The 26,953-nt window shown below is 43.5% G+C and overlaps 2 protein-coding genes across 3 annotated transcripts in view; both read left to right on the top strand.

Moving 5' to 3' along the window:
- RIOK3 (RIO kinase 3) overlaps positions 1–12,515 on the top strand; it is a 29,380-nt gene extending 16,865 nt beyond the window's left edge. For both annotated transcript variants that reach the window (XM_037982442.2, XM_007974459.3), the window contains 6 exons: positions 3,506–3,703; positions 5,021–5,180; positions 7,087–7,167; positions 7,260–7,349; positions 8,855–8,962; positions 10,709–12,515. In XM_037982442.2, coding sequence (XP_037838370.1) covers positions 3,506–3,703; positions 5,021–5,180; positions 7,087–7,167; positions 7,260–7,349; positions 8,855–8,962; positions 10,709–10,816 — 745 coding nt within the window. In that variant the 3' untranslated portion in view covers positions 10,817–12,515. The remainder of the gene's footprint in view (positions 1–3,505; positions 3,704–5,020; positions 5,181–7,086; positions 7,168–7,259; positions 7,350–8,854; positions 8,963–10,708) is intronic.
- Positions 12,516–24,742: 12,227 nt separating this feature from the next.
- Positions 24,743–26,953, top strand: part of RMC1 (regulator of MON1-CCZ1) — a 28,669-nt gene continuing 26,458 nt past the window's right edge. Inside the window, exons 1-2 of the mRNA XM_007974455.3 lie at positions 24,743–24,979; positions 25,641–25,717. Of these exons, the coding sequence (XP_007972646.2) occupies positions 24,878–24,979; positions 25,641–25,717 (179 nt within the window). The 5' untranslated portion in view covers positions 24,743–24,877. The remainder of the gene's footprint in view (positions 24,980–25,640; positions 25,718–26,953) is intronic.

Genomic DNA, 26,953 nt, shown 5'->3' with positions numbered 1-26,953 from the left:
AATGAAAGATAATTACATAATAGAGTACCCAGTTATGCAAATGAGACCTTATATGGGATAGGAATAGCGAATAGAACAAGATCATCGCCAGGCACATTCAGGGAAGATATCATAATGAAGTTGGATCTCAATCTGGATTTTAAAAATAGGTTAACAAAAAAAAATCCATTGGGAGGCTGAGGCAGGCGGATCATGAGGTCAGGAGATCGAGACCATCCTGGCTAACACAGTGAAACTCCGTCTCTACTAAAAAATACAAAAAAGTTAGCTGGGCATGGTGGCGGGTGTCTGTACTCCCAGCTACTTGGGAGGCTGAGGCAGGAGAATGGTGTGAACCTGGGAGCGGAGCTTGCAGTTAGCCGAGATCACGCCACTGCACTCCAGCCTGGGTGACAGAGCGAGACTTGGTCTCAAAAACAAAAACAAAACAAAACAAAATCCAATATTGAGTATAAAGGGTAGTTGCAGAATATATATACAGTATATCATCTATTTAAATTTTTTAAATCATACAGAAAATTACAGAGATGTTTATAGATGCTTGTGGATACTTATTAAAAGAGACTAGAAATACAGCATTTATGATAGTTGTTGCCTCTGGTGAGTTAAGATGGGGAATGGTAATCAGAGGGCACTTCAGCATCATCTGTGATGTTTAATTCTTTAAGAAAAAGGCTAAGGGTGGGAGGGTTAAAGTTTAGGTACTGAGAGGATTAGGAAGGTATGTGCTTAGAGGTAGTAGGAAGTAAAGTGGTGTAAGCAAATTGGAAATTGGTAAGGAGGACCTTAAAAGCTAGGCAGACGGATGTGTCATTTGCTAAGAAACAGGATCTTTTTGTAGTAGGACAATGACAAGGCAAATCTTATAAATTGGACTCGATCCTAGAGACCTTCCAAGTAAGGGATCTCTTGTATGGCATTTTTGCTAGGGCCTTACCTACTGTGTGGTTAAACTAGTCCAATGAAAGGAGCTTCTTATCTCAAAATCTAGCGTATTCTGTCATAATGTCTTTTAAGTTATTAGAGATTTCTTCTCTGAATAGAGTCTCTAATCTGTCTCCCTGAAAATTGTGTCATCTGTTTACCAAATAGTTGAGCAACTGTCATGTACTCTTCCAGGTACTAGGGATACGGCAATGAATGGTACAAGGAAGGTCTCTGGTCCAATGGAATGTGCTTCCCCCGTCCTCAACCCCTCTCCATGACAATAATAAACAAAAAATATCAGATATGTGCTATGTGGATAGTTAAAATAGGATGATGTCGTAGTGACAGGCTGACTAGCTTTATTAGTAGGACAGGGAACGCTTCTCCAGTGAAGTGACATGTGAGTGACACATCTAGGATACATCAAAGATCAGGTGGATGCACATTCTGGACTAGAGAATAGCTAGTGCTAATGCCTTAGGACAGGTACAAAGTTAGTATCTTTGAGGGAGCATAAGAAACCCAGTCTCCCTGGAGCATAGGATGTGAATGGGAGAGGGGGCTAGAGGAGTAAGCAGGGGCTGGACCAGGTAGGATTTTGTAGGCCAGGGTAAGGAATCTGCTCTTTAACTGCTCTGGGAACCAAAGCTATGAGTTGATTCTTCTTTTCAAAAGATTGCTATGTGGAAAATGAATTATAGGAGGAGAAGAGAAGAAGCAGTAAGGTCGGTTAAAAACATTGTAGTAGTTGAAGTGAGAAATGGTGAAGGGTTGGACTAAGGAGGGCAGTAGTGGAAGTGAAGAGTAGGAGAGTGTTGGCATGTGTTTTAGAGGTAGAGTGAACAGCACATGCTGTTGGATTGGATGTGGGTGTGGGAGGACAGATTCTGGGCTAGAGCAGCTGATGGTGCCATTTGATGAGGTGAGAGCCTGGGGAAGGGTAGGGTGAGGACTCAGTTAGCATGAGTTTTGTTTTGGGCATGTTAAATTTGAGATGCCTGTTAGACTTCTAAGTGATGTCATGTAGGAGTTGGATAAATGGGCCTGAAGTTCTAGGGAAAGTCAGGACTGGGATAGAAATGTGGGAGTTATCGGCCAGGCACTGTGGCTCACGCCTGTAATCCCAGCACTTTCAGAGGCTGAGTTGGGTGGATCATCTGAGGTCAGGAGTTTGAGACCAGCCTGGCCAACATGGCGAAACCCCATCTTCTACTAAAAATACAAAAATTAGTCGGGCGTGGTGGCGCGTGCCTGTAATCCCAGCTACTCAGGAGGCTGAGGCAGGAGAATAGCTTGAACCTGGGAGACGGAGGTTGCAGTGAGCCAGGATCGTACCACTGTACTCCAGCCTGGGTGACAGAGTGAGACTCTGTCTCAAAAAAAAAAAAAAAAAAAAAAAAAATGTAGGAGTTATCTATATAGAGATGATATTTAGAGCCATGGGGCTAAGTGAAATTGCCTGGGAAGAGAAGGGAGGTTTCTTAGAACCAGGTGAAGGACTTTAACCTTTTGAGACTAAATGGAAGAGGAGTCAGCTGGGAGAATATGGTACAGAAGGAGGTTTGATTCAGATTCTGTCCTTTGGAAATACAGTTCCTTTCTGTCCCAGATTAACATCCTATCAGATATTTAAAGGTAAATATTAATATTGTTTCTCCTTACTTCCACCTTTTCACTCCCACTGCCACCATCATGACTGAAGCTCACTATTGGGGGACTATTGCAGTAGCATCCTGAGTCGCCTCACACCTCTAGCCTGTCCCTGTGCCCTCTCATGCTGATAGTATTGTCCACTAGATCATCATGAAGGACGCATTTGAGAGTGCCATACACAGAAACCCTCGCATTTCCCCATCACCTCTAGGAATTTGTCCAGGCTCTTCACAGATGTGCCTCTGTCCTGTCCTTTAGCTCCAATTTATTTTCATTATCTCTCCAGCCAAGTCTTAACTCTAGTGTTTGTTGTTCCTCAGACATGTCCTGTGGTTTCCTGCCTCTGCTTTTGTTTATGCTGTTCAGATCCTACCCATTGTCCTGTTTCTGTTTCAGATGGCACTTGTGCCATGAAGTCTTGCCTGACCTTTCCAATGGAAAGAGGCCTTTCCTATTCATGTGCTGCTTTTATTCTCTGCTGCCACTTCTCGCAGACTTGTGGGGCAGGAACCATTTCATTCACCTTTATGTCTGCTAGGAGTGAAAGAGTGATTTTTTAAAAAACTGTTTTATTTGTTGCTTTTATTGAATTTTGCTCCTGAACCATATTGGGAAGACTGTAGCCTATTTTCAAGTGCATATGTCTTCATTGTATTTCAAGCTTGATTCCATAGTCATTAAGTGAAGAACATTATGTGACAGATGGTTGAAAACTGGTTGACAATTTATTTGAAAGTATGTTTTATTTAAAAAATCAAACCAAAACCTAAGGCTTTATTAAGATCCAAAACCTAAAGGCTTAAAAAACAAGACTTGACACTGAGAGAGGGCAGATCTAATTTAGTGTTATAGAATCTTTGTTTTGAAATTGTTGTACTTGTGAGCTGGCAACTTGTACTGACTTGAGTTTTTTTCTTCCACTTAGCATGGAAGATGAAAAGGAAGATAGTAAAGTTATACCTACAGAATGTGCCATCAAGGTATTTAAAACAACCCTTAATGAGTTTAAGAATCGTGACAAATATATTAAAGATGATTTCAGGTTTAAAGATCGCTTCAGTAAACTAAATCCACGTAAGATCATCCGCATGTGGGCAGAAAAAGAAATGCACAATCTTGCAAGGTAAAGAAAATATTGTGCTAGATGTAATCTTGGGTAAATATCTTTTTGCGTTAGGATAAAAAAATCCATGCTTTCTTTTAAATTCATTTATAGAAATAATGAAAGGCCAGGTGTACAACCTCGATTCATACTTTTAGGATGAAAAAGCCATTTTCTTTTTTCTTTCCTCAATGAAACTTGAGGGAAATCTGGTCTTTTTCTGCCTTAGACACTTTATCATATATCTAAATGCCATTTTTAAATTGCTTTTATCAAGAAGTAAAACTTCCAGCATCCAATTAGGCTTAGCATAAAAAAATGGTTTCTTTTTTGTTTCAGAAAATGTTTGTTACATTTAATTTGTTAATTTTGTGGGAGTAAGTTCTTACCAATCAAATTACATTTTGTTTAAATTTTTATACTTGTATCTGAATTTTCTAAGCAATTTATTTTCTATCAAGGAATTTGTTTTATCAACCAAGAAATTCAGTAATAATCCTTCTCATTAAAAACCTTTCCATTACCTTAATCTATTAAAAGCTTAATTTTAGTTTGTTATTTTCTAAAGATATTTGCTTTCAAAAGTAATTATTCATATATCTCAGTTACAAAATTCTTCTACTGAGAGTTCCCCACCAAAATAAGCCGGGCATGGTGTGCACGTGCACTTCCAGCTACTTGGGAGGCTGAGATGGGAGGATTGCTTGAACCTAGGAGTTCAAAACCAACCCGGAAGCATTAGACTCCCGAGACCTCGTCTCAAAAAAAAAAAATTGTTTTCAATTAATTAATTCCAGGTAGAATAATTTTCTAGAAGGTCTTGCTGTCCTCCAGTCTCTCTTCTGTACTCCTGAAATTCCTGCCTTTCTTAAAAAACAGTGTTCCATAGTGGAGCTTGCCTGTCTCTGCAGCCTCAGCCCACATTGCCCTTCCTCCTACTCACAGATCTAAGTTGATTGATATACATTCCCCAAACGGACTATGCTCTTGAACACCTCCCTGCATTCCCTTGCACTGTCTTCATCTGGCTAATTCCTGTTCCCTACCTCTTCTTCTAATAAGCCATCCTTGGTGCTGTGTGCTTCTGTAGCTCCTATCCATACCTCTGCCAGTGTGTACGTCACGCTGCATTGTAATTGTCTCTTTACTTGTCTGTCATTTCCATCAGTCCCTGAGCTCCCTACGAGTAGAGGCGGTGTTTTATTGTCTTTGTATTCCCACGTCACCAGGGTAGAACATAGTGCCAGCTCATTGTAGGCCCTTATTAATATTTATTGAATAAATGACATTTTTTTCTCCTTCTGATCTGTATATTCTGAATCATTTGTTTCTGTATAGAATGCAGAGAGCTGGAATTCCTTGTCCAACAGTTGTACTACTGAAGAAACACATTTTAGTTATGTCTTTTATTGGCCATGATCAAGTTCCAGCCCCTAAATTAAAAGAAGTAAAGCTCAATAGTGAAGAAATGAAAGAAGCCTACTATCAAACTCTTCATGTAAGTTGTGCTTTTAAAAGCATTCACACACTGCCTTTAAAACATATTTCCTCTAGACTTTAAAATAATGTCCTTAAAGAAGCCAGGCATGGTGGCTGACACTTGTAATCTAGAACTTTGGGAGGCTGAGGCAGGAGGATCACTTGAGCCCAGGAGTTTGAGACTAGCCTGGGCAACATGGTGAAACCCTGTCTCTACTAAAAATACAAAAAAATTAGCCGGGCATGTGCCTGTAATCCCAGCTACTCGGGAGGCTGAGGCAGGGGAATTGCTTGAACCAGGGAGGTGGAGGTTGCAGTGAACCGAGATTGTGCCACTGCACTCCAGCCTGGGTGACAGAGCAAGACTCTGTCTCAAAAAAAAAAAAAAAAAAATTAAAAATTAGCTGGGCATGGTGGCACACACCTGTAGTCTAGCTACTTGGGAGTCTAAGGTGGGAGGATCACTTGTGCCCAGGAACTTAAGGCAGCAGTGAGCTATGATTGTGCCACTGCACTCCAGCCTGGGCAAGAGATAGAGCAAGACCCTATCTCTTAAAAAACAAACAAACAAAAAAACCCAAGTTCCTTAAACAGTGCTATTTGAAGGTGCTATAATAAAGACAAGTTGAAGTTTGTGAAAGAATGTTAACACGGAAGAGTTGTTTTTCTATCAATATGTGTGTGTCTTAAATAGTTTTAGAAAACTTACAGACTTAACCAGGGAAGTCTTCATTGCTAGGATTAGTGATATATTACATGAAGCTGTTTTTCACAAAACTTCATTAAATGAAATTTGCTGTTACTACATTTAGCAGATAAAGTGCCTCATTAGTTTGTGTGCTTTATTGAATGTTATAGTTTTTTGGGGCTTTTTTTTTTTCCAAATAAGAGACGGGGTCTCACTATGTTGCCCAGGCTGGTCTTGAACTCCTGGGCTCAAATGATCCTCTTGCCTCAGCATCCCAAAGTGCTGGGATTACTGGTGTGAGCCACCACACCCAGCCATTGAACGTTACAACTTTAACAGTGAAGGAAAGGAAGCAGGTTTGGTCTCATCATAAGAGAGTGATGATGAAAACTGAAAATAGTAGGGAGTGCAGGTGTTAAGTTGGAAGGCACATGTCGGGAATCTCAAGGAAACTACGTGCTTTGAAATAGCAACTGAATTCAGTCTGAGGGCCTTTCTAGGTTGAGAAAATGCTCCTAATACTGCCATTATCCCTCTGTAGTTTTAATTGAACACTGGAGAAACTTAATGTGCTACTTGATGCAATCTCTGCATGAAGCTGTCATGTAGTGCAGCCATTGATCTAAATATGGAAATGTTAGTCCTAATTAATTTTAAAGACACAGCTAGAAAGGTGATCCACCTTTCTCTGCTTCCAAAGGAAAACATTGAAAGGAAAATCAAGTATGTTTTTCTGGCGTCTTTGGGAGGTGAGGTGCCTAGGGAAGAGATTAAATAGTGATGAAACTTTCCTATTTAATTCTATTAAGGCTGGCAAACAAATGCATTAATGTTGATTTCTACTATAAGACTTTAGGGGGGCCGGGCGCGGTGGCTCACGCCCGTAATCCCAGCACTTTGGGAGTCTGAGGCGAGCGGACCACGAGGTCAGGAGATCGAGACCATCCTGGCTAACACAGTGAAACCCCATCTCTACTAAGAAAATACAATAAATTAGCCGGGCGTGGTGGCGGGTGCCTATAGTCCCAGCTACTCAGGAGGCTGAGGCAGGAGAATGGCGTGAACCCAGGACCGGAGTAAGCTGAGATTGCACCACTGCATTCCAACCTGGGCAACAGAGCGAGACTCCATCTCAAAAAAAAAAAAAAAGACTTGGGGGGGGTGTCATCATCAATAATATACTATATAATCCCACTTAATTTATTCATTTCCTAATGTGTACCTTCCCTCTTCACAGTTGATGCGGCAGTTATATCATGAATGTAGGCTTGTCCATGCTGACCTCAGTGAGTATAACATGCTGTGGCATGCTGGAAAGGTGAGGAGAACCTTTTGTTGACATTCAGATTTAATTACTTTAAGTAAAATTTAAAATGTAAATACATCAGTCTGTGTTCTGTATTGAAATAGGTCTGGTTGATCGATGTCAGTCAGTCAGTAGAACCTACCCATCCTCATGGCCTGGAGTTCTTGTTCCGGGACTGCAGGAATGTCTCGCAGGTAGACGTGTAAACCAATATACCTTTTTTGTTGGATGTAACAGCTGTAGGTATTTTTCTCACTCCTAAGTAAGAGGACCATATTCTTAGAAATTGAAGGAAGGGATACTGGCTGCTTTCAGGACAAGGATATAAAGATCAATTTGTCATATTTCATTTTGCAAGAATTTGATTTCATGTTTCATAGTTGGGTAAAATGTTCAAGGGGTGCCAGGTGCGGTGGCTCACGCCTGTAATCCCAGCACTTTGGGAGACCGAGGTGGGTGGATCACTTGATGTCAGAGGTTCAAGACCAGCCTGGCCAACATGGTGAAACCCCGTCTCTACTAAAAATACAAAATTAGCCGGGTGTGGTGGCAGGTGCCTGTAATCCCAGCTACTCAGGAGGCTGAGGCAGGAGACTCACTTGAACCTGGGAGGCAGAGGTTGCAGTGAGCCAAGAACGTGCCACTGTACTCCACCCAGCCTGGGCAACAGAGCGAGGCTCCATCTCAAAAAAAAAAAAAATGTTGAAGGGAATGAGTGTTTTGGCTTCTATAAGCAGTTGAGTAGACATTTAATGTGTGCATAGTGCTTAAACAGAAGCTGGCATATGGTGTGCCTGCATGCTTGCTGCCATTATTACCATTAAAAGAGAGACAGTCTCCATTGTGGGACAGTGTCTGATCACTGTCACTGTGAAGCAGGGAAAAAAGATTAGGTGGCTGGGCATGGTGGTTCATGCCTATAATCTCAAAACTTTGGGAAGCCAGGGAGGGAGGATTGCTTGAGCCCAGGAGTTTGAGACCAGCCCGGGCAATATAGTGAGACTCCTATCTCTCCAAAAAAATTTAAAAAGTAGCTGGGTGTGGTGGAACATGTCTGTAGTCTTAGCGGCTTTAACTGGGAGGCTGTTTTACTAGGGAGGCTGAGGCAAGAGGATTGTTTGAGTCCAGAAGTTCAAGATTAGAGTGAGCTGTGGTTGTGCTACTGCACTTCAGCCTGGGTGACAGTGCTAGGCCCTGTCTCTTAAAAAAACAAAACATATATATACATAAGGTAAAATTCAGTAAGCACAGGGTTGGGTCATACTTGTTTGGCGTTTCTAAGGGAAATGAATTGTTGGCAGTAGATTCAGATAGGCATGATCTTTCTAAAGGATAGAATAACTTCATATTGGACATAACCTCTGAGTCTGCTTGAAATTTTTAATTTCTGGGGTTTAGTGAAAGTATTTCCTTTACATATTCAAAGCAATGCCAAGTGGTTTTATATATAGCACTCACTTTTATAGCTATAGGAGGTGCAGTGGGATGAGCTAAATCCAGAAGGCAGAATGGATGTGTGAGAGGATGAAAAGCAACTAGAACCTGAGCATAGTCCAGCTTGGAAGTAGGAAAATCGATGGTTGAGAAATGAGGGAAGGAATGTAGTGGTGTCTTTTTATAAATGTGCTGCTCCCTGTTCTTAGTTTATTAGAGAACCTTGCTAATACTTCTTACTGACTTTCTTGTATTTCCTTTCTAGTTTTTCCAGAAAGGAGGAGTCAAGGAAGCCCTTAGTGAACGAGAACTCTTCAGTGCTGTTTCAGGCTTAAACATCTCAGCAGATAATGAAGCTGATTTTTTAGCTGAGGTATGTGATAAACAGCTGTTTTTCACCTTACTGGTCATACAGAACTGCATAGAGGAGATAACTAAAACCCAGAGCTAGTTTTATCCTCCCTTTCCCCCAAAAACAAAATTAATTTGAGATTTTTCTTTTCTTCAGATGTTTTTGGTTTTTTCTTTTTCATTTCTTTTTTTTTTTTTTTTTTTTGAGATGGAGTCTTGGTTTGTCACTCAGGCTGGAATGCAATGGCTTGATCTCAGCTCACTGCAACCTCTGCCTCTTGGGTTCAAGCGATTCTCCTGCCTCAGCCTCCCAAGTAGCTGGGATTACAGGTGTGTGCCACCATGCTTGGCTAATTTTTGTATTTTTGGTAGAGACGGGGTTTCGCCATGTTGGCCAGGCTGGTCTTGAACTCCTGGCCTCAAGTGATCCGCCCTCCTTGGCCTCCCAAAGTGCTGAGATTACAAGTATGAGCCACTGTGCTTGGCCTGTTTTTTTCTATGCTTGAAATTCAGAATACGCACACAGCAAAGCATTTCTTCACAGAGGGCACCATTTGGTTAAGATGGGCAAACTGCACATTTTCAGTAGACTCGTATTTCCCCTATTTAATGAATGCAGAAGTTGATGGATACTCTGAGTGATACAAAAAGCAGTAACATGTGGTCCCTGCCCTTTACTAAACTTAGAAAGTTAGAAGTGCCCATCTTTGGAAATACCCCGTTATTATAATATCAGATCTAGAGAACCATGAAAAAGCTTCCTCCAGAGAAAATCTCTTAAAATTGAACAAAATCTAAAAGGTGAAATAACAGTTAATTATTCCCAAGATTATACCAAAGCAGAGAGTGATTACTGAGTGTTCCAGAACTCCCCAGGGTGACTTGAGTTTGGGTAAGCTGTGCCTAGCCTAAGGCTAGAGAGAAATAACAGAAAGAGTAAATTCAGCTTCCAGCACAATACAGTTGCTCAGTAAGTAAGTGATACTGTTGTTTGATGAATGGTAGAATTCTCTTTTTCCTGTTTCTGGAATGTTTTATAGAATACATTTCAAAACATAGATGATTCCAATTGCTAGCTGGATAAAGTTAGTAAATATTGACCCTTGTAATCAAGTTAAAAAAATACATGTATGTATGACTATCTCTGTACACTTGGACACATGCACGCAGGCGTGCACACACACACACACACATAGTAATTTCAACTCAAAGGCAGAATCATTAGGAATAACCTAGTTTTTAAGAGAGTAAAAATTACTGGCTCAGCCAGGCATGGTGGCTCACTCCTGTTATTCCTGTAATCCCAGCACTTTGGGAGGCCAAGGAGGGAGGATCTCTTGAGCCCAGGAGTTTGAGACCAGCCTGAGCAACATAAACTCCATTAAAAAATAAAAAAATTGGCCGGTCACGGTGGCTCACGCCTGTAATCCTAGCACTCTGAGAGGCCAAGGTGGGTGGAACATCTGAGGTCAGGAGTTCAAGACCAGCCTGGACAACATAGTAAAACCCCGTCTTTACTAAAAATACAAAAATTAGCTGGGTGTGGTGGCACATGTGTCCCAGCTACTAGGGAGGCTAAGGCAGGAGAATTGCTTGAACCCAGGAGGCAGAGGTTGCAGTGAGCCAAGATTGCACCACTGCATTCCAGCCTGGGTGACAGAGTGAGATTCCATTTCAAAAAAAGAAAAAAATTACTAGCACAGTCTAAAATATGGTTTCTGTGAAAAGTAGGATTTTGACAAATGGATTCAATGTATTATTTTTGTAGATAGAAGCTTTGGAGAAAATGAATGAAGATCACGTTCAGAAGAATGGAAGGAAAGCTGCTTCCTTTTTGAAAGATGATGGAGACCCACCAGTACTATATGATGAATAGCACTGATACCCACTGCTTCAGTGTTAACACAGCAGTGAGTGTCAGCTGCCAATAGCAAATGAAGTTGTGGGCGACTCGAAATGCCAGAACACGGGGAGTGGGCAATGGTGCTTCTCTGCTTCCCCCCTTGTAACCCATGTGCCAGATGTGTGGAATCTTTAGCTCAGCATTGAGAGAATAAAATGTCACTACCTCTCATCTTATGAACAGGATAATATAATTCTTTAACAGCTATAGGTTATCTGGCTGAAGTAGACCTAATTTTACATGACTTGTAGTGTAAAATGTCTTGATGATAATTTTTAAAACTTAGGCAACATTTCCAAATATGGGAGGAAAGGACAGATGTGTTTACAAGGGAGGGTTTCATTACAACGTATTTGCTTTATTCACCTCCCTGTTTTGTGTTGCATCTTTCCTTGAATATTTTATTGGCCCAGAGTTAGCCTTTCTCAATTATGTTTCCAGACATTGGCCGTGATTCTAAAGGAAAATGTGTGCTCTTTAATGGGTAGAACAAATGGAAATTTGGTTTCAGAATGGCTGACAGAAATAGACATAAGCCATGTAATTTTTGTTGATATATCATGAAAATGAACAGAATTCTTTTTCCATACTTACATCTAAGAAAAGGCATCATAGGTTTCTGAGAGAGATAAATATATAACAGCTTTTTAACTATCCAGTCAACTTTCAGCTTTTCTACATTTAGGTAAAATGGTTAGGATATAACTCATATAGTGTGGCTAATCTACATTTATCAATAAAATGTAAATTATCTGACAGGACAGAATATAAGATTGAACCATGTTTGACGTATTTTAATTTAGTTAATGAAGCAAAATTCCGTTTACATGTCACTAAAACTGTGTACTTGATTGACTTTCAGAGAAATATCACAAATTAGAAATATTAAATCAAAGGATAAAAGGTATATATAAAACAATTTGGGGGCCAGGTGCCGTTCAAGCAATTCAAACAGGAAAATCGCTTGAACCTGGGAGGCGGAGGTTGCAGTGAGCTGAGATCATGCCACTGCACTCCAGCCTGGGCGACAGAGTGAGACTCTGTCTCCAGGAAAAAAAAAAAACCAAACCCAATTTAGATACCAAATTAATAAACTAATTTGAGCTATCTGGCCTTACTCTTAGTAGTTTTTAGTACGTGCTGGACACCACTTTGAAAAAGCAATCACTGTGCTAGAAAAGTATATTGGCTTTGTTAGGATTGAAGTTCATTAACTTCAATGTAATCATTCCTCCTATTACTGAAGTCAGATTGGAACCACTAAAGATCCAAACCTTCTGTCTGGTAATAGAAAGTAAGAATCTAGACATCATTTACATTTGAGAAAGCTGTTTTTAACATTATTTAAAAATGCCAAATATGTTCTTTCTAGAAAAATATTTATTTTTGTTTTTGTTGGATAGCTTTTAATTGCATTTCAGAGAAGTGTGATTTTGGGTAGATGCTAATTACATTTTTGAAAGATTTACTGTTCCAAAATAAAGATTTAGATGACTGGTGATACTGACTTTACAGAAATTTCAGAGAACTAATTTTTAAAACATTTAAAACTTTTTTTGTTTTGTTTTCTGACATATTCTGACAAAGAGAGCAACCCACTGCTGTGTGGCATTCTTGGAGTGTGCTGTGAATGTGCTTTTTAAGAAATTAAAAAGAGATCCTTTTAAAATTGGTTCTTTGTGTGGTATCTTCCTGTTCCTTATATTAACTTATGTCCTGGTACCAAGTTGCCATTTCTGTATAAAGTAGAAGCGATACTGTTTTAAGTAGATTATTCCCCCTCAACTTCTCTTTGTTAGATTTCAATCTCAAATGGCCTACTTCACATTACAAATAGGTTTTCACCCCCACCCCCCTTGTAGATCAGAGAGTAGATTTTTTCCCATAGTAGAAAAAGAAAGTGAAAAATACTGGTTTGCTAAGTAAATAAAAAATCAAATACAGGCTGGGCATGGTGGCTCACACCTGTAATCCCAATACTTTGGGATGCTGAGGCAGGATGATCACTTGAGCCTAGGAGTTTGAGATCTGCCTGAGCAGCAGAGCAGACCTCATCTCTACAAAACATTAGGTGGGTGGCACGCATCTCTGGTCCCAGCTACTGGGGAAGCTGAGGCAGGAGGATTCTTTGAGCTCAGGAGATCAAGCCTGCAGTGAGCTATGATCACACGACTACACTCCAGCCTGGGTGACAGATAAAGACTTGGTCTCAAAATAAATAAATTAATAAAAAGAAAATATATAAAATACGGAAATTGGGATATTTTATCTCACATTAAGTTATCAAAATAAGGATGACTAGATAACTTTTATTTCAATACAATAATTACCAGTTTTCTTTTCATAAAAATTAGTTTTTCTTGCTTACAAAAGTAAGTCATTTATTTGAATGTAAATATTGTAGGAATTTAGAAATGTTCAAGTAAAAGTCCCTCGGCCAGGCGCAGTGGCTCAGGCCTGTAATCCCAGCACTTTGGGAGGCTGAGGCGGGCAGCTCACCTGAGGTCAGGAGTTTGAGACCAGCCGGCCAACATGGTGAATCCCTGTCTCTACTAAAAATACAAAAATTAGCTGGGCGTGATGGCACATGCCTGTAATCCCAGCTACTTGGGAGGCTGAGGCAGGAGAATCACTTTGAGCCCAGGAGGCAGAGGTTGCAGGGAGCTGAGATGGTGCCGCTGCACTCCAGCCTGGACAACAGAGCGAGACTCTGTCTCAAAAAAAAAAGTAAAAGTCCTTCATATTCCAGAGACCATTGTTTATAGTGTGGCATGCATCCCTGCAACTTTTCCCCTCAGCGTATGGTATTTTCTTTTTTAAAAAACCTTTGAACAAAAAGCAGGATGAAGTGAGGCAGCTGATGGGGAGATGTTGAGCATGGGAGACTCTAAGGAAGATGAAGACAATAGGCCCTAAGATGTGTTAGGAGTACCTTTCTTACTGCTCATTTGGGCTCTGGGCATCAGAAGACATTGTTTTCTGCACCTTTTGAAATTCCAAGAACTATAGGGACAGAGAAAAGCTCATCTGATTGTATTTTCAAACCTTGATCCTTAGGTTTTTGAAGACAATATTTTTCTATTTTTGTCAGGATTACATAAAAATAAGTTATCAAAATGTGTTTTATACTTGGAGACATCAGTTTACTAATTTGAAAGCCTCTTGTTTTTATTCTTTTCCAATTTGTTTCCAGTATAAAAATAATACAAGGTTGCATTTGGAACAGCCTTCCTTTTACCATCCTAAGCTTTCTAGCTTTCTCTAAGCTTTTTCATCTAAGCTTTCTAGCTTTCTCCCAGACTTGGCTAGCTTTTTGAGGAGTTAAGATCAAATTCGGTAGATAAGAAAGTGGCAGATGGAGGGGTGGGGAATGTGGGGTATTCTTTACAGAATACATGAGGGAGCTACTACAGATAGCTCTATAAACTTGAGGGAAAAAATGTCTGCGCCACAGGTCTCGGCAGCTTGGGTGGTGGGAGGAGGAGCAGCAGCTGGTGAGCCCAGCTTCCAGAAGGCTCTGGTTTCGCCACTGCCCATAGGCACCCGGCAGGCCCCCTCCCCACCACCAACATGCCCAAGACAAAGGTCAGCTCAGCCAGGGGGGCCGTGAAGGAAAAGCCCAGGAGGAGAGTGGCACAGTTGTCCGCTAACCCTGCTCCTGCAAAAGTAGAAACGAAGCCAAAAAAGAAAAAAAAAAAAGGCAACAGGAAAGGATAAACCTTCAGACCTAAAAGTGCACACAAAAGGGAAAGGGGGAGCAAAGGGAAAACAGGCTGAAGCTTGAGTCCCTGCCCACCTCCATTCCTATCTGGTCTAGAACATTTAACTGGCAATGTTTTTTTGACTCAGTCTCTTGGTCATAGGGGCCCCACTAGGGGACATGACAGACGCAGGGCCTGTAGCACACCACCCTGGCCTCGATATGGGCCAGAATGAAAGCTTGGCCATCAACACTGCCTCTGGGATACGTTGACAAAAAAAAGAGAAAAAAAACCAAACAAATAGAAGCCCCCATCAGAATGGATCTCCCTCTTGGCCAAAGGGAATCGAAACAACAACAGCAGCCGCAACAGCCTGAAAACCTAGGTCAGTCAGCCACGCCTCACCACACTCTCCCTCGCTTTGGAATCCAGGCACAACTGACCAAGCAAAAGGGCTTCATACCTTTGGAAAGGAACACCTTTTGGCTGATTCCGTAAGGAATGCGTTAAGGCTGCTCTTTCTGTTACCTGGTTTTACCACTTTTAGGCCCATTAATGGGGATCTTATTGTTAGTATTTGACACATTAGGCCAAGCACGGTGGCTCATGCCTGTAATCCCAGCACTTTGGGAGGCTAAGGCGGGCAGATCATGAGGTCAAGAGATTGAGACCATCCTGGCCAACGTGGTGAAACCCTGTCTCCACTAAAAATACAAAAATTGACTGGGGGTGGCGGTGCACGCCTGTAGTCCCAGGTACTCAGGAGGCTGAGGCAGGAGAATTGCTTGAGCCTGAGAGGCGGGGGTTGCGGTGAGCCGACATCACGCCACTGAACTCCAGCCTGGTGACACAGCAAGACTCTGTCTCAAAAAATAAATACAATAACAATAATAAAAATATTTGGCCCACACATATTCAACTTCCTTATAAAGTTTATATCTTCTAGGTTATAGCAGCTCCATGTAAAGATGATGGTGATGCAAGGATTCCAGCTAATTCCTGTCTCAGCTTGGGACTCTCCTGCTAATGCACCCTGGGGACCCTTAGACCAGGCAGCCAGAGATTTCCAATCTTTTGGTAGGCAGGGCCAGCGCCCTGAAATCAGCAAGAAAACACAGAAGACTGACCTCCTCCCTCATCAACCCACACAGAAGACTGACCTCCTCCCTCATCAACCCTTAAGAATAAGGGATGGAAATCTCCGAAGGGGGAATGAGATAGGAAGATCACTGGGTGCTTGCAGGAGGATGGAAGAATCCAAACAAGAGCTAAAACAAGAGCTAGGCAAAGAAACTGGGGGATAACAGAAAACCCTAAATAAGGGGGAGAAGGCTGGGTTTGGTGGCTCACGACTGTGATCCCAGCACTGTGGGAGGCTGAGGAGGGCAGATCACCTGAGGTCAGGAGTTTGAGACCAGCCTCTGCAATATGATGAAACCCCTTCTCTACCAAAAATACACAAAAAAACAGCTGGGCAGGGTGGCATACGCTTGTAGTCCAGCTACTTGGGAGGATCATTTGAACCCAGGAGACAGAGGTTGCAGTGAGCCGAGATCACACCACTGCACCCCAGCCTGGGCAACACAGACAGGGTGACATGTCCATGACTCTTCAGGGCAAACCCAAATCAGGGAGAAAGGGGGTGGTACCTGGGGGTACAGGACAGAGGGGGGTCCCTGAAATACCCCCTCTTCCAGAATACCTAATGATTATTTCACTCCCTAATTAAAGAAACACCCATACAATTAGAAACCCAAACTCCCTGTGTGACACTTATTCTAACAAGCATGCCTGCACTTCTCTCTTCAGTGCATACTGCCACTTTGCAATAAAAGCTTTTTGCCTTTCCCTGCATTCTGACTTGACCCTGAATTCTTTCTCGAAAAGGTGTCAAGAACCTGGAAACCAACTGGGGCGGGGGTCTCACTGGCATCTGGAGACCCTCCGGAATCTTCTGGCAACAGTAGGGGAAAAAAAGCAGAAATTATCCACAGTACAAGGCAATCACCATATACATTACTCCTGACACTTGTTATATGCATATGTACATGCAAATATAGAGAGAAACATGCATTCAGGTCTGACACAGTGGCTCACGCCTGTAATCCCAGCACTTTGGGAGGCCAAGGTGTGTGGATCGCCTGAGGTCAAAAGTTCAAGCCCAGCCTGGCCAACATGGCGAAACCCCGTCTCTACTAAAAATACAAAAATTAGCCGGGCGTGGTGGCAGGCTCCTGTAATCCCAGCTACTCGGGAGGTTGAGGCAGGAGAATCACTTGAACCCGGGGACCGGATGTTGCAGTGAGCCGAGATCACGCCACTGCACTCCAGCCTGGGCCACAGAGTGAAATTCCGTCAAAAAAAAAAAAAGAAGAAGAAAGAAAAAGAGAGAGAGAGAGAAAGAAAGGAAGGAAGGAAAAGAAAGAAGGAAGAAAAAGAAAGAGAAAAAGAAAGAAAGGAAAGAAAGAAAGAAAGGAAAGAAAGAAAGAAAGAAAGAAAGAAAGAAAGAAAGAAAGAAAGAAAGAAAGAAAGAAAGGAAAGAAAGAAAGAAAAGAGAGAAAGAAAAGAGAGAAAGAAAGAAAGAGAAAGAAAGAAAAGGAAGAAAAGGGAGGGAGGGAGGGAGGAAGGAAGGAAGGAAGGAAGGAAGGAAGGAAGGAAGATAAAATACTTCTGAAATGAAAAAGCAGGTTCCAAACCAGTGATACATAGTCAAGATTTGCCAGTAAATACATACTTTAGAAATAGCTCCTCTTCGTAAATATTATTCATCCTCATTTTTAAACAAAAAGGACTTTAGAAAGTTTAAAGACAAAGACTTTGTTAAAGACAAAGTAAAAGTCACCTGAAAACATGCCAAGCAGTGAGAACCACTATACAAATTTTACTACATATGCCTTCAGACATCTGTCATAGAGTCTAGCAAAGACTATAAAACAAAAATTCAAGCAAACAAAACTCAGCAAAACAGAAAAGCAGAACTTAAAATAAAAATGAGAATAAAAATAAACAGAAAAGCCTATGTGTTGTTTTAGGTTTTAGAAAGTGTCAGACGCACATTTTAAGCTGCTATAAAAGGAAAACAAGCATGTCAAGTGCTTATCTTAAATACCCGGAGTTATATTGAGCTTTTGGTGGCTCTGGAAACACTGGTTCATAGTAAACTAAGAAAGGAGAAGAAAAACAAACTAATGAACTCAGTGCTGATTCAGTAACCCTAGCGGTGGGCAGGGCAGCCAAGGGATTAATAACCAGAACATGTAAGAAGCTCAAACAACTTCAATAGGAAAAAAATTCCAGTAATCTGATTTTAAAAATGGGCAAAAGATTTGAACAGACATTTCTCAAAAGAAGACATACAAATAGCAAACAGGCATATGAAAACATGCTAAACATCACTGATCATTAGAGAGATGTAAATCAAAATGACAATAAGATATCATCTCACCCCAGTTAAAATGACTTATACCCAAAAGACAGGCTGGCAAGGACATGGAGAAAAGGGAACCTTTTTTTTTTTGAGATGGAGTTTCGCTTTTGTAGCCCAGGCTGGAGTGCAATGGCGGGATCTGGGCTCACCGCAACCTCCATCTCTTGGGTTCAAGGGATTCTCCTGCCTCAGCCTCTTGAGCAGCTGGGATTACAGGCATGTGCCACCATGCCCAGCTAATATTGTATTTTTAGTAGAGATGGGGTTCTCCATGTTGGTCAGGCTGGTCTTGATCTCCTGACCTCAGGTGAGCCACCTGCCTCGGCCTCCCAAAGTGCTGGGATTACAGGCGTGAGCCACCGCGCCCGGCGGAAAAGGGAACGCTTGTATGCTGTTGGTATGAATGCAAATTAGTACAACCATTATGGAGAACAGTTTGAAGATTCCTCAAAAAAACTAAAAAAAGAGGGCTATACCTGTAATCCCAGCACTTTGGGAGACTGAGGTAGGAAGACTGCTTGAGCCCAGGAGTTCGAGACCAGCCTGGACAACATAGTGAGACCCCCCTCCCATCTCTCTCTATTTTTTTTAAGTTAAAAAAAAAGAGGAAAAACTGAAAAAAGAGCTACCATATGATGCAGCAATCTCACTACCGGGTATATACCCCAAAGTACCCAAAAGAAAGGAAATCAGTATATTGAAGAGGTATCTGCACTCCTATGTTTGTTGTAGCACTGTTGACAACAGCCAAAATTTGGAAACAACCTAAGTGTCCATCAGCAGATGAATGGATAGAGAAAATGTGGTGCATAGGCCGGGCGCGGGGGCTCACGCCTATAATCCAAGCACTTTGGGAGGCCGAGGTGGGCAGATCACTTGAGACCATGAGATTGAGACTATCCTGGCCAACATGGTGGAACCCTGTCTCTACTAAAAATACAAAAATTAGCTGGGCGACAGAGCTAGACTCTGTCTCAAAAAAATACGGTGCATATACACAATGGAGTGCTATTCAGCCATAAAAAGAATGAGATCTGGCCAGACATGGTGGCTCATGCTGTTTCCTACTCCTAGATGGGATGGCAGAACTGATTGGGCCAGATTACTGGTCTGGATGGTGTCAGCTGATCCATCCAGTGTAGGGTCTACAAAATATCTCATGCACTGATCTGAGGGGTTACAATAGTGATGTTATCCCCAGAAGCAATTTGGGGAGGTTCAGACTCTTGGAGCCAGAGGCTGCATGATCCCTAAACTATAATTTCTAATCTTGTAGCTAACTTTTTAGTCCTGCAAAGGCAGACTGGCCCCCAGGCAAGAAGGGAGTTTTTTTGGGAAAGGGCTATTATTAATTTTGTTTCAGAGCCAAACTATGAACTGAATTCCTTCCCAAATGCCCAGGAATGAACAAGGACAGCTGAAAGGTTAGAAGCAAGATGGAGTCGGTTAGGTCTGATCTCTTTCACTGTTATAATTTCCTCAGTTATAATTTTTGCAAAGGCAGTTTCAAAGACACAGCAGAAACATCTATTACACAAACAACAGAAATGAGGAAGAAAGTATCTGACTCAGTAGCAAAGGAAATCCACAGAAAGAATGTTCTGAGACCGGAAGCAATGATCAGGCCAGGTGGGGATCTGATAGAAAGAAAATTCTCATTTAATTCAAATTCTGGCCAGTCCTTTTGGTGATTTCCATACTGATAGTAGGCACTTTAAAATGTGAGTTCTGGTAACACACGGAACCTCATAGTAGAAATGTCTGTTGTCCATTTTTAAAAGACTATTTGCAGAGTTTTGATGTTTATCAATGAAAAGGGTTTTTTTTTTTTTTTTTTTTTTTTAATTTATGAAGAATAGGGAATCCTATATGGGCATGGGGCAAATAATCGAACTGTTTTAATGCAGAAGAAAATTTGCAACAGAAAGAGATAGCTCATGGAAGCATAAAGACTTTATTCTGGACCCTCTAGATTCTGTGGGGCCTGCAGTGGCTTTAAGAAGCCCCAGCATCTCCTGCGCCCACACCCCCTGTCAAGATCACTGTGGTCAGGGCCTCTTGCCCATGGCCAGTGTATTAATCTGCTTGGGCTGCCACAACAAAATACCACAGACTGGGGGTGAAAACATTATTTTCTCACAGTTTTGGAGGCTTGGAAGTCCTAGATCAAGGTGCTAACTGCGTTGCTTCCTCTGAGGCAGCTCTTCTTGGCCTGTAGGTGGCGCCTTCTTGCTGTGTCTTCACATGGGTGGCCCCTCAAGCTGCGTGTCTAGGTCCTAACCTTCTCTTATAAAGACAACAGTCATACTGGATTAAGGTACATCATTTCACCTTAACGGTCTATTTAAAGGCCTTGTCTCCAAATACAGATGCATTTTGAAGTACTAAAGGTTAGTACCTCAACATCTAAATTCTGGGGGGACACACTTCAGCCCCTATCATGCGGGCAGACCTCAGTGCTGCCTGCAGACCCCAGGCGAACTGCACAACAATTTAGGACAAAAACATCTGCCGGAGTCAACCGCACCGAATTCTCTGGGAAGGACGAGATGCCCGGTGTCACAAAAAGACCATGGTCTTTTCTAAGTGTGATGCATGCACACACAGGCACACACAGGCGCGCGCGCACACACACACACACACACACACACACACTGGATGGCTGCTCTCTCCTTGGCAAATGTTCCTGTGGTGTCATGTTCGAAATATGCACTTCTGTGGAGTAGCTTTGGGTTTTCTTAGAAGTCTCTTTCTCTAAATTTCTACTTAAGCTGATGGCCTGTCCCTGCTTGGGCATGAAGGGTAGGAGTGGGGATGGGTCAAGACTGACTCCTGTTCACCGTGAAGTAGAGGAAGGCAGTGATAGCCAGACAGGGACGTGTGTTTTAGGGAAGTCCTCTGTGTTTTCAGTTCTGTTTTTGTTTTGTTTTTATGATGGGAGAAATGAGCGAATATAAAGGCTGCTTCTAGGAGCAGGATTTGAGGAGAGGTAGTTTATACGAGAGAAACAGGGGATGGTCAATACTGTAGGCTTTTTTGAGAAGGTGAAAGATGGAATTCATTTTTTAAAATTTTTTACTTTTTTTTTTTTGAGACAGAGTCTTGCTCTGTCGCCCAGTTTGGAGCGCAGTGGTATGATCTCTGCTCATTGCAGCTTCTGCCTCCTGTTTATATAAACAGGCCAAACCCTGTGTTTGTTTGTTTATTTATTTATTTATTTATTTTTTATTTAATTTTGAGATGGAGTTTTGCTCTTGTTCCTCTTGTTGGCCAGGCTGGAGTCCAATGGCATGATCCTGGCTCACTGCAACCTCCACCTCCTGGGTTCAAGTGATTCTCCTGCCTCAGCCTCCTGAGTAGCTGGGATTACAGGCACTTGCCACCACTCCCAGCTAATATTTTTGTATTTTTAGTAGAGACAGGGTTTCACTATGTTGGCCAGGCTGGTCTCGAACTCTTGACCTCAGGTGATCCACCTGCCTCGGCTTCCCAAAGTGCTAGGATTACAGGTGTGAGCCACTGCACCCGGCTGAAAGATGGAATTCAAAGAAGTGCTGGTAAGTCACTGTGGTATTTATGAAAATAGAAAAATAAAGAGGGTTTGGGCTAGGCGCAGTGGCTTACGCCTGTAATCCCAGCACTTTGGGAGGCTGAGGCGAGTGGATCACTTGAGGTCGGGAGTTCGAGACCAACCTGACCAACATGGAGAAACCCCGTCTCTACTGAAAATACAAAATTAGCCAGGCGTGGTGGTGCATGCCTGTAATCCCAGCTACTCAGGAGGCTGAGGCAGGAGAATCACTTGAACCCGGGATGTGGAGGCTGCAGTGAGCCAAGATCGTGCCATTGCACTCCAGCCTGGGCAGCAAGAGGAACAAGAGCAAAACTCCATCTCAAAAGTAAATAAATAAATAAATAAATAAATAAATAAATAAATAAACAGGGTTTGGCCTTGGGCAAGATGGACCGTTTTCTAAAGGGGCAGCCATGGTGGGCTGCGCAACTGGTATGAAGCCCGGTTTCCATCTGAAGGCCTCTATGTTCATGGAAATAGGGGCAAGACAGTCTGAAGAGTGTGGAGAAGGCCTGAAAATGTCCTTGCAGAGAACAGGAGAGACAATGATGGGGATAGCCAGGCAGGGCTGAAGACCCATTTGAATTTCCAGCAGTGCCCTCTGTCCTGTTGTGTGGCCCTCCAGTAGTAGGTACTGGGAAAGCAGGTGGCTGAGTTCATCCAGGGTGGAGGCTCTGCCAGATAAGTGTGACAAGAACAGCGCAGCAAGGATGTTAAAGGCAATGGCAAAAACTGGCAAAAAAAAAATGGCAAAAAACTGGAATGCAGAGAAATGAAACCAAAGCTGATGAGGAGGGAAAGGAAGAGAGGAGAGGACGGATAGACTGGGGTAGAGAGGACAGAACAATGACAGGGCGTCCTGGTGATGTTGAGGAAAAGTCACAGGAAACAGCTAAACAGGCCAGCGGCACGGATGGCACAGTGTGGCTGGAGAGCAGTGTTCTGGAGTTACTGGGTTTTCCATGTGTGGCATGGGCCTGGGTGGGTGAGGCTGAGTGGAGGAGTCTTACATTTCCGGTCTTGTCATTTCTCTGATGAGTTTCAGACCAATATATCCATCTGCCTAGATTTCATTTCTCCTTGGATTCACATGCTCCAAACCGAACTCTTGGACTCAGACATCAAAACCACTCAAAAATGGCTCTCTGAGAAATAGAACTACCATATGATCCAGTAATCCAACTTTTGGGTATAGACCCAAAAGAATTAAAAACAGAATATTGAACATATATTTGCATAGCTTTATTTACAACAGCCAAAGGTGGAAACAACTCACATGCCCATCAACAGATGAATGGATAAACAAAACGTGCTATATACATAAAATGGAATATTATTCAGCCTTCATGAGGGAAGGAAATCCTGACACGTGCTACCTGGATGAACCTTCAGGATATTTTGCTAAGCAAAAGAAGCCAGACACTAATGGACAAATACTATAAAATCCACTTATATGAGATACTTAGATTAGTCAAATTTAGGGACAGAAATCAGATTTGCAAGATAAAAAATTTCTGGAAATGTATTTCACAATAACGTGAATATGCCTGATACTACTGAAAACCTCAAAAAGGATTAACATGGGGCCGGACGCAGTGGCTCATGCCTGTAATGTCATCACTTTGGGAGGCCAAGGTGGGCAGATCACCTGAGGTTAGGAGTTGGAGACTAGCCTGGCCAACGTGGTGAAACCTGGTCTCTGCTAAAAATACACACAAAAAAATTAGCTGGGCATGGTGGCAAGTGCCTGTAATCCCAGCTACTTGGGAGGCTGAGGCAGAATTGCTTGAACCTGGGAGGTGGAGGTTGCAGTGAACCGAGACAGGGCCATTGCACTCCAGCCTGGGCAACAAGAACGAAACTCCATCTCAAAATAAAATAAAATAAAATAAAAAATAATAAAAAAAGGGTTAACATGGGGGCTGAGCACTGTCAGTGGGTGAATGACTTGAGGCCAGGAGTTTGAGACCAGCCTGGGCAACAGAGAACTCTGTCTCTACAAAACATAATAATAAAAAAACGAGCCAAGTGTGGTAGCATGCACCTGCGGTCCCAGCTACTTGGAAGGCTGAGATGGGAGATTGAGGTTGCAGTGAGCCGTGATCGCACCACTGCACTCCAACATGGGCAGAGAGAGACTCTGCCTCTGAAACAAAGAAAAGGGGCTTACATGGTAAATTTCATGTTTCTTATCAAGTAAAAAGGCTTGCTGAGCCACAATCTAAATTAGGTTTCCCTGTTACTAGGAAGGAGTAAGGATGTGCTATCCCAAAATATGTCCAAAATTTGATATATTATTTTGAGCTAAAAACACTGGAGAAATTGTAGTTTCAGAAAAGGCTAGATGACCTGTCATTTCCTACAGGGAACAAACAGTAAAGATTCCTCTGGGAGTGGTACCCTCTCTGTACCCGGGCCAGAAAATAGCCCTTATCACCAGAGACTGGGAGTTGGGGCTGCAATGGACCTGAATAAATGAACTTCCCAAGTAGTACTTATCTTCCACTAGTTTTACACCCCCCAAGATTTTTCCTAGTGACTCCCTTAGAAATGTATCGCTCCTAACCAGATGCCTTTTGTGCTTTCTTCTCAAATGCATCATTCTTTGTCTAAAAAGTATAAAAGCATCTTGCTTTGGCCACTTCTTCAGACCTCACTCTCTTTTGAAGGTCCCCATGAAAAACTTATAAAGTGTGTATGCTTTTCTCTTGTCAATTCGGTTTCTGGCTCCAGCGGAAGAGCCCGCAGAAGCGCTGAGGCGGTTGGAGACGGTCTCTGGCGCCCCTGCACCTGCTCAGCGAGCCTTCAGCCCCTTCTTCCTGGCGAAGCTCCCAGAGGCTGGAACTCTGGCGCAGGAGGCGCTTGGGAAATCCTCCCGAAAGCAAGGAGGAGCCTTTCCTAGACCAGGAACGGTCCTACGCCAGGGGACACGCCGGGGCAGGGGCGACCGAGCCGCGCGCAGGAACCTGCAGCAGGGTAGGGTTGGCGGCCCCGCCGCCCTCGGTTCGCGGGGAACCGCACGGGCTTCCGGGTCATGCCGCCGCGTTCCTCCCGCCCTCGGGGAGAGGGGAGGAGCCTCCAGCACCGGGTGGGGCGTGGTTACAGCCGGTGGGCCCCACCGCAGCCAGACACTGCCCGTTTAAGCGCAGAGGACCGCGGGTCACGTGGTGGGCGGGGGTGGGGGCGTGGCACCAGGAAGCGGCGTCCGCGCCGGGCCCAGAGCAGCAATTGCAGCCGCAGCCACTACCACAGTCCGGGCCGGGCTCCACCGCGAGCCCCGCTCCACGCTGGCTGCCGCCCTCGGGGTCCCCACCGCGGTCGCGGCGCCCGCCATGGGCGAGGAGGACTACTACCTGGAGCTGTGCGAGCGGCCGGTGCAGTTCGAGAAGGCGAACCCTGTCAACTGCGTCTTCTTCGATGAGGCCAACAAGCAGGTCCGGCGGCCCGCGCCTTCCTCCCCCGCGCGGCCCTGCCGGGGTCGTGGGCGCACCAAGGCCGGTCCCGCGCGACCAGGCCGGAGCGTCCCCTCCTGTCCGGTCCTGTCCTGTCCCAGCGCGGGAGGCGGCGCACGCTCCTTCCCTGTTGGGTGGGCTCAGCCGCGGCCAGGTGTCCTCGCAGGTGACCCCGGGGCTGGACCCCCGAACCAGCTGCGCGGACGCAGTGTCCTCGTGGCCGGTGTCTCAACTGTCGGCTCGCCCGTCTTTTCTAGGCTTCTTTTGTTGTCTTTGTCATTAGTTACACTCTCAGTCAAGGTTTTAGACGTCGAAATTTTTATCTTCCTTGGAATTTTGTAAAGGGGGAAAAGGCTACTTCAAGCGCATCAGCAGCGCCGATGCGCGAACCGGCCTTGGAACTTGGAGCCTCGGGGACCCGACCCAGTGTGGCACAGTGGGCCACACTTGGAGTGGCATCCTTTTCGCTCTCTGCTCTTGGTTTTTAAAATTCGCATGAGCAGCCAAACATCTGTACCTTGATATGTGTTACTTTAGTTGAACCCAGGGTAGTGTATAACAGAAATAATCGCTTGCGGGTCGGCTTATGAGTTTAGATCCTTTCAGAGTTCAGGCTATTAACCTTGCTGCTTTTGCCTCTCAGGTTTTTGCTGTTCGATCTGGTGGAGCTACTGGTGTGGTAGTTAAAGGCCCAGATGATAGGAATCCCATCTCATTTAGGTAATGGCATAGACACTTTAAGATCATTTAATCATGTAAATAGAATGGCGTTTTTCTAATTCAAAAGGTTTTTTATAATTTTGTCATTTGGCCTGCCCTAAGAGGCCTGAAGTGTGTGTGCGCACATGGAATCCCTGTCTGTAGGGAGGGTCTTAGTGGCACTTACTAGCACCTCTTGTCAGAGTGGAATATCTGGAGCATTTCATTTGGGAGCCAAATACTTCAAAAGTGGGCACCCACTTCCTAGCACTGGAAATTAACAAGTCAGCGTGATGATGTGCCCATTTCCGGTTTGTTGACAGAGGAGGGCCTTCGTTTCTTTAGCCCAGGTATTTCCAGAGTGGCAGGTGAAGGAGATTCATTGTTTCTCATGTAATAATATAAGAAAATCATGACTGCCACTTAAGGTGACTGCATGGTCACAGTTTGCACTGTTGAACAGCCCCTTTCACTTTCAGAAGTGGCTCGAGTTGGATGATAAGCTATCTGGCCACATTAACACTGGTGCTTACAGAAGGTGAAAGTTTAATGTAGGCCCTCAATTCAGTAGTGACTTAATTTTACTGTTGGCCTGTGTTAATGAGAAACTGTCTTTTTTTTTTTTTTTTTTTTTTTTTGAGATAGGGCGCCTCCTTCTGTGCCCAGCTGGAGTGCATTGGTGAGATCTTGGCTGACTGCAACCTCTGCCTCCCAGGTTCAGGCGATTCTCCTGCTTCAGCCTCCCAAGTAGCTGGGATTACAGGTGCCCGCCCCCACGCCTGGCTAATATTTTTGTATTTTCAGTAGAGATGGGGTTTCACCACGTTGGCCAGGCTGGTTTCAAACTCCTGACCTCAAGCGATCCACCTTGGCCTCCCACAGTGCTAGGATTACAGGCATGAGCTACTGCACCCAGCCTAAGCAAAGTTTTTTAAAGTATGGATGGGGTTTTAAAGTGTGGATGGGGTTCGAGCATGGTGTTTTGGGGAACTCCGGGTCTGTGTAACTGAAGGTTACACAGGGTGTGTCTACAGGGAAGGGAAATGGTGGTGCTGTGGCCACTGGCAGGGGTCAGCTTGAAACTTACATATTCTCGTATGGAATTAGAGCTTTATCTTATTGACACATGTCAGGTGGCGTGTGGCATGATCGTGTCAGTGTTTGGAAAGATCATGCTGTTCACAGCACAAGGCTGGCTTAGTTGGGAGCCTGTCAGAGTTAGGGATACCATGGAGAGTAGCAATCAGCCGAGCCAGG

Source organism: Chlorocebus sabaeus, chromosome 18, assembly GCF_047675955.1.
Source record: "Chlorocebus sabaeus isolate Y175 chromosome 18, mChlSab1.0.hap1, whole genome shotgun sequence".
NCBI lineage: Eukaryota > Metazoa > Chordata > Mammalia > Primates > Cercopithecidae > Chlorocebus > Chlorocebus sabaeus.
The sequence above is the reverse complement of the archived record's forward strand: the minus strand, read 5'-3'. Positions and strand labels throughout refer to the sequence as shown.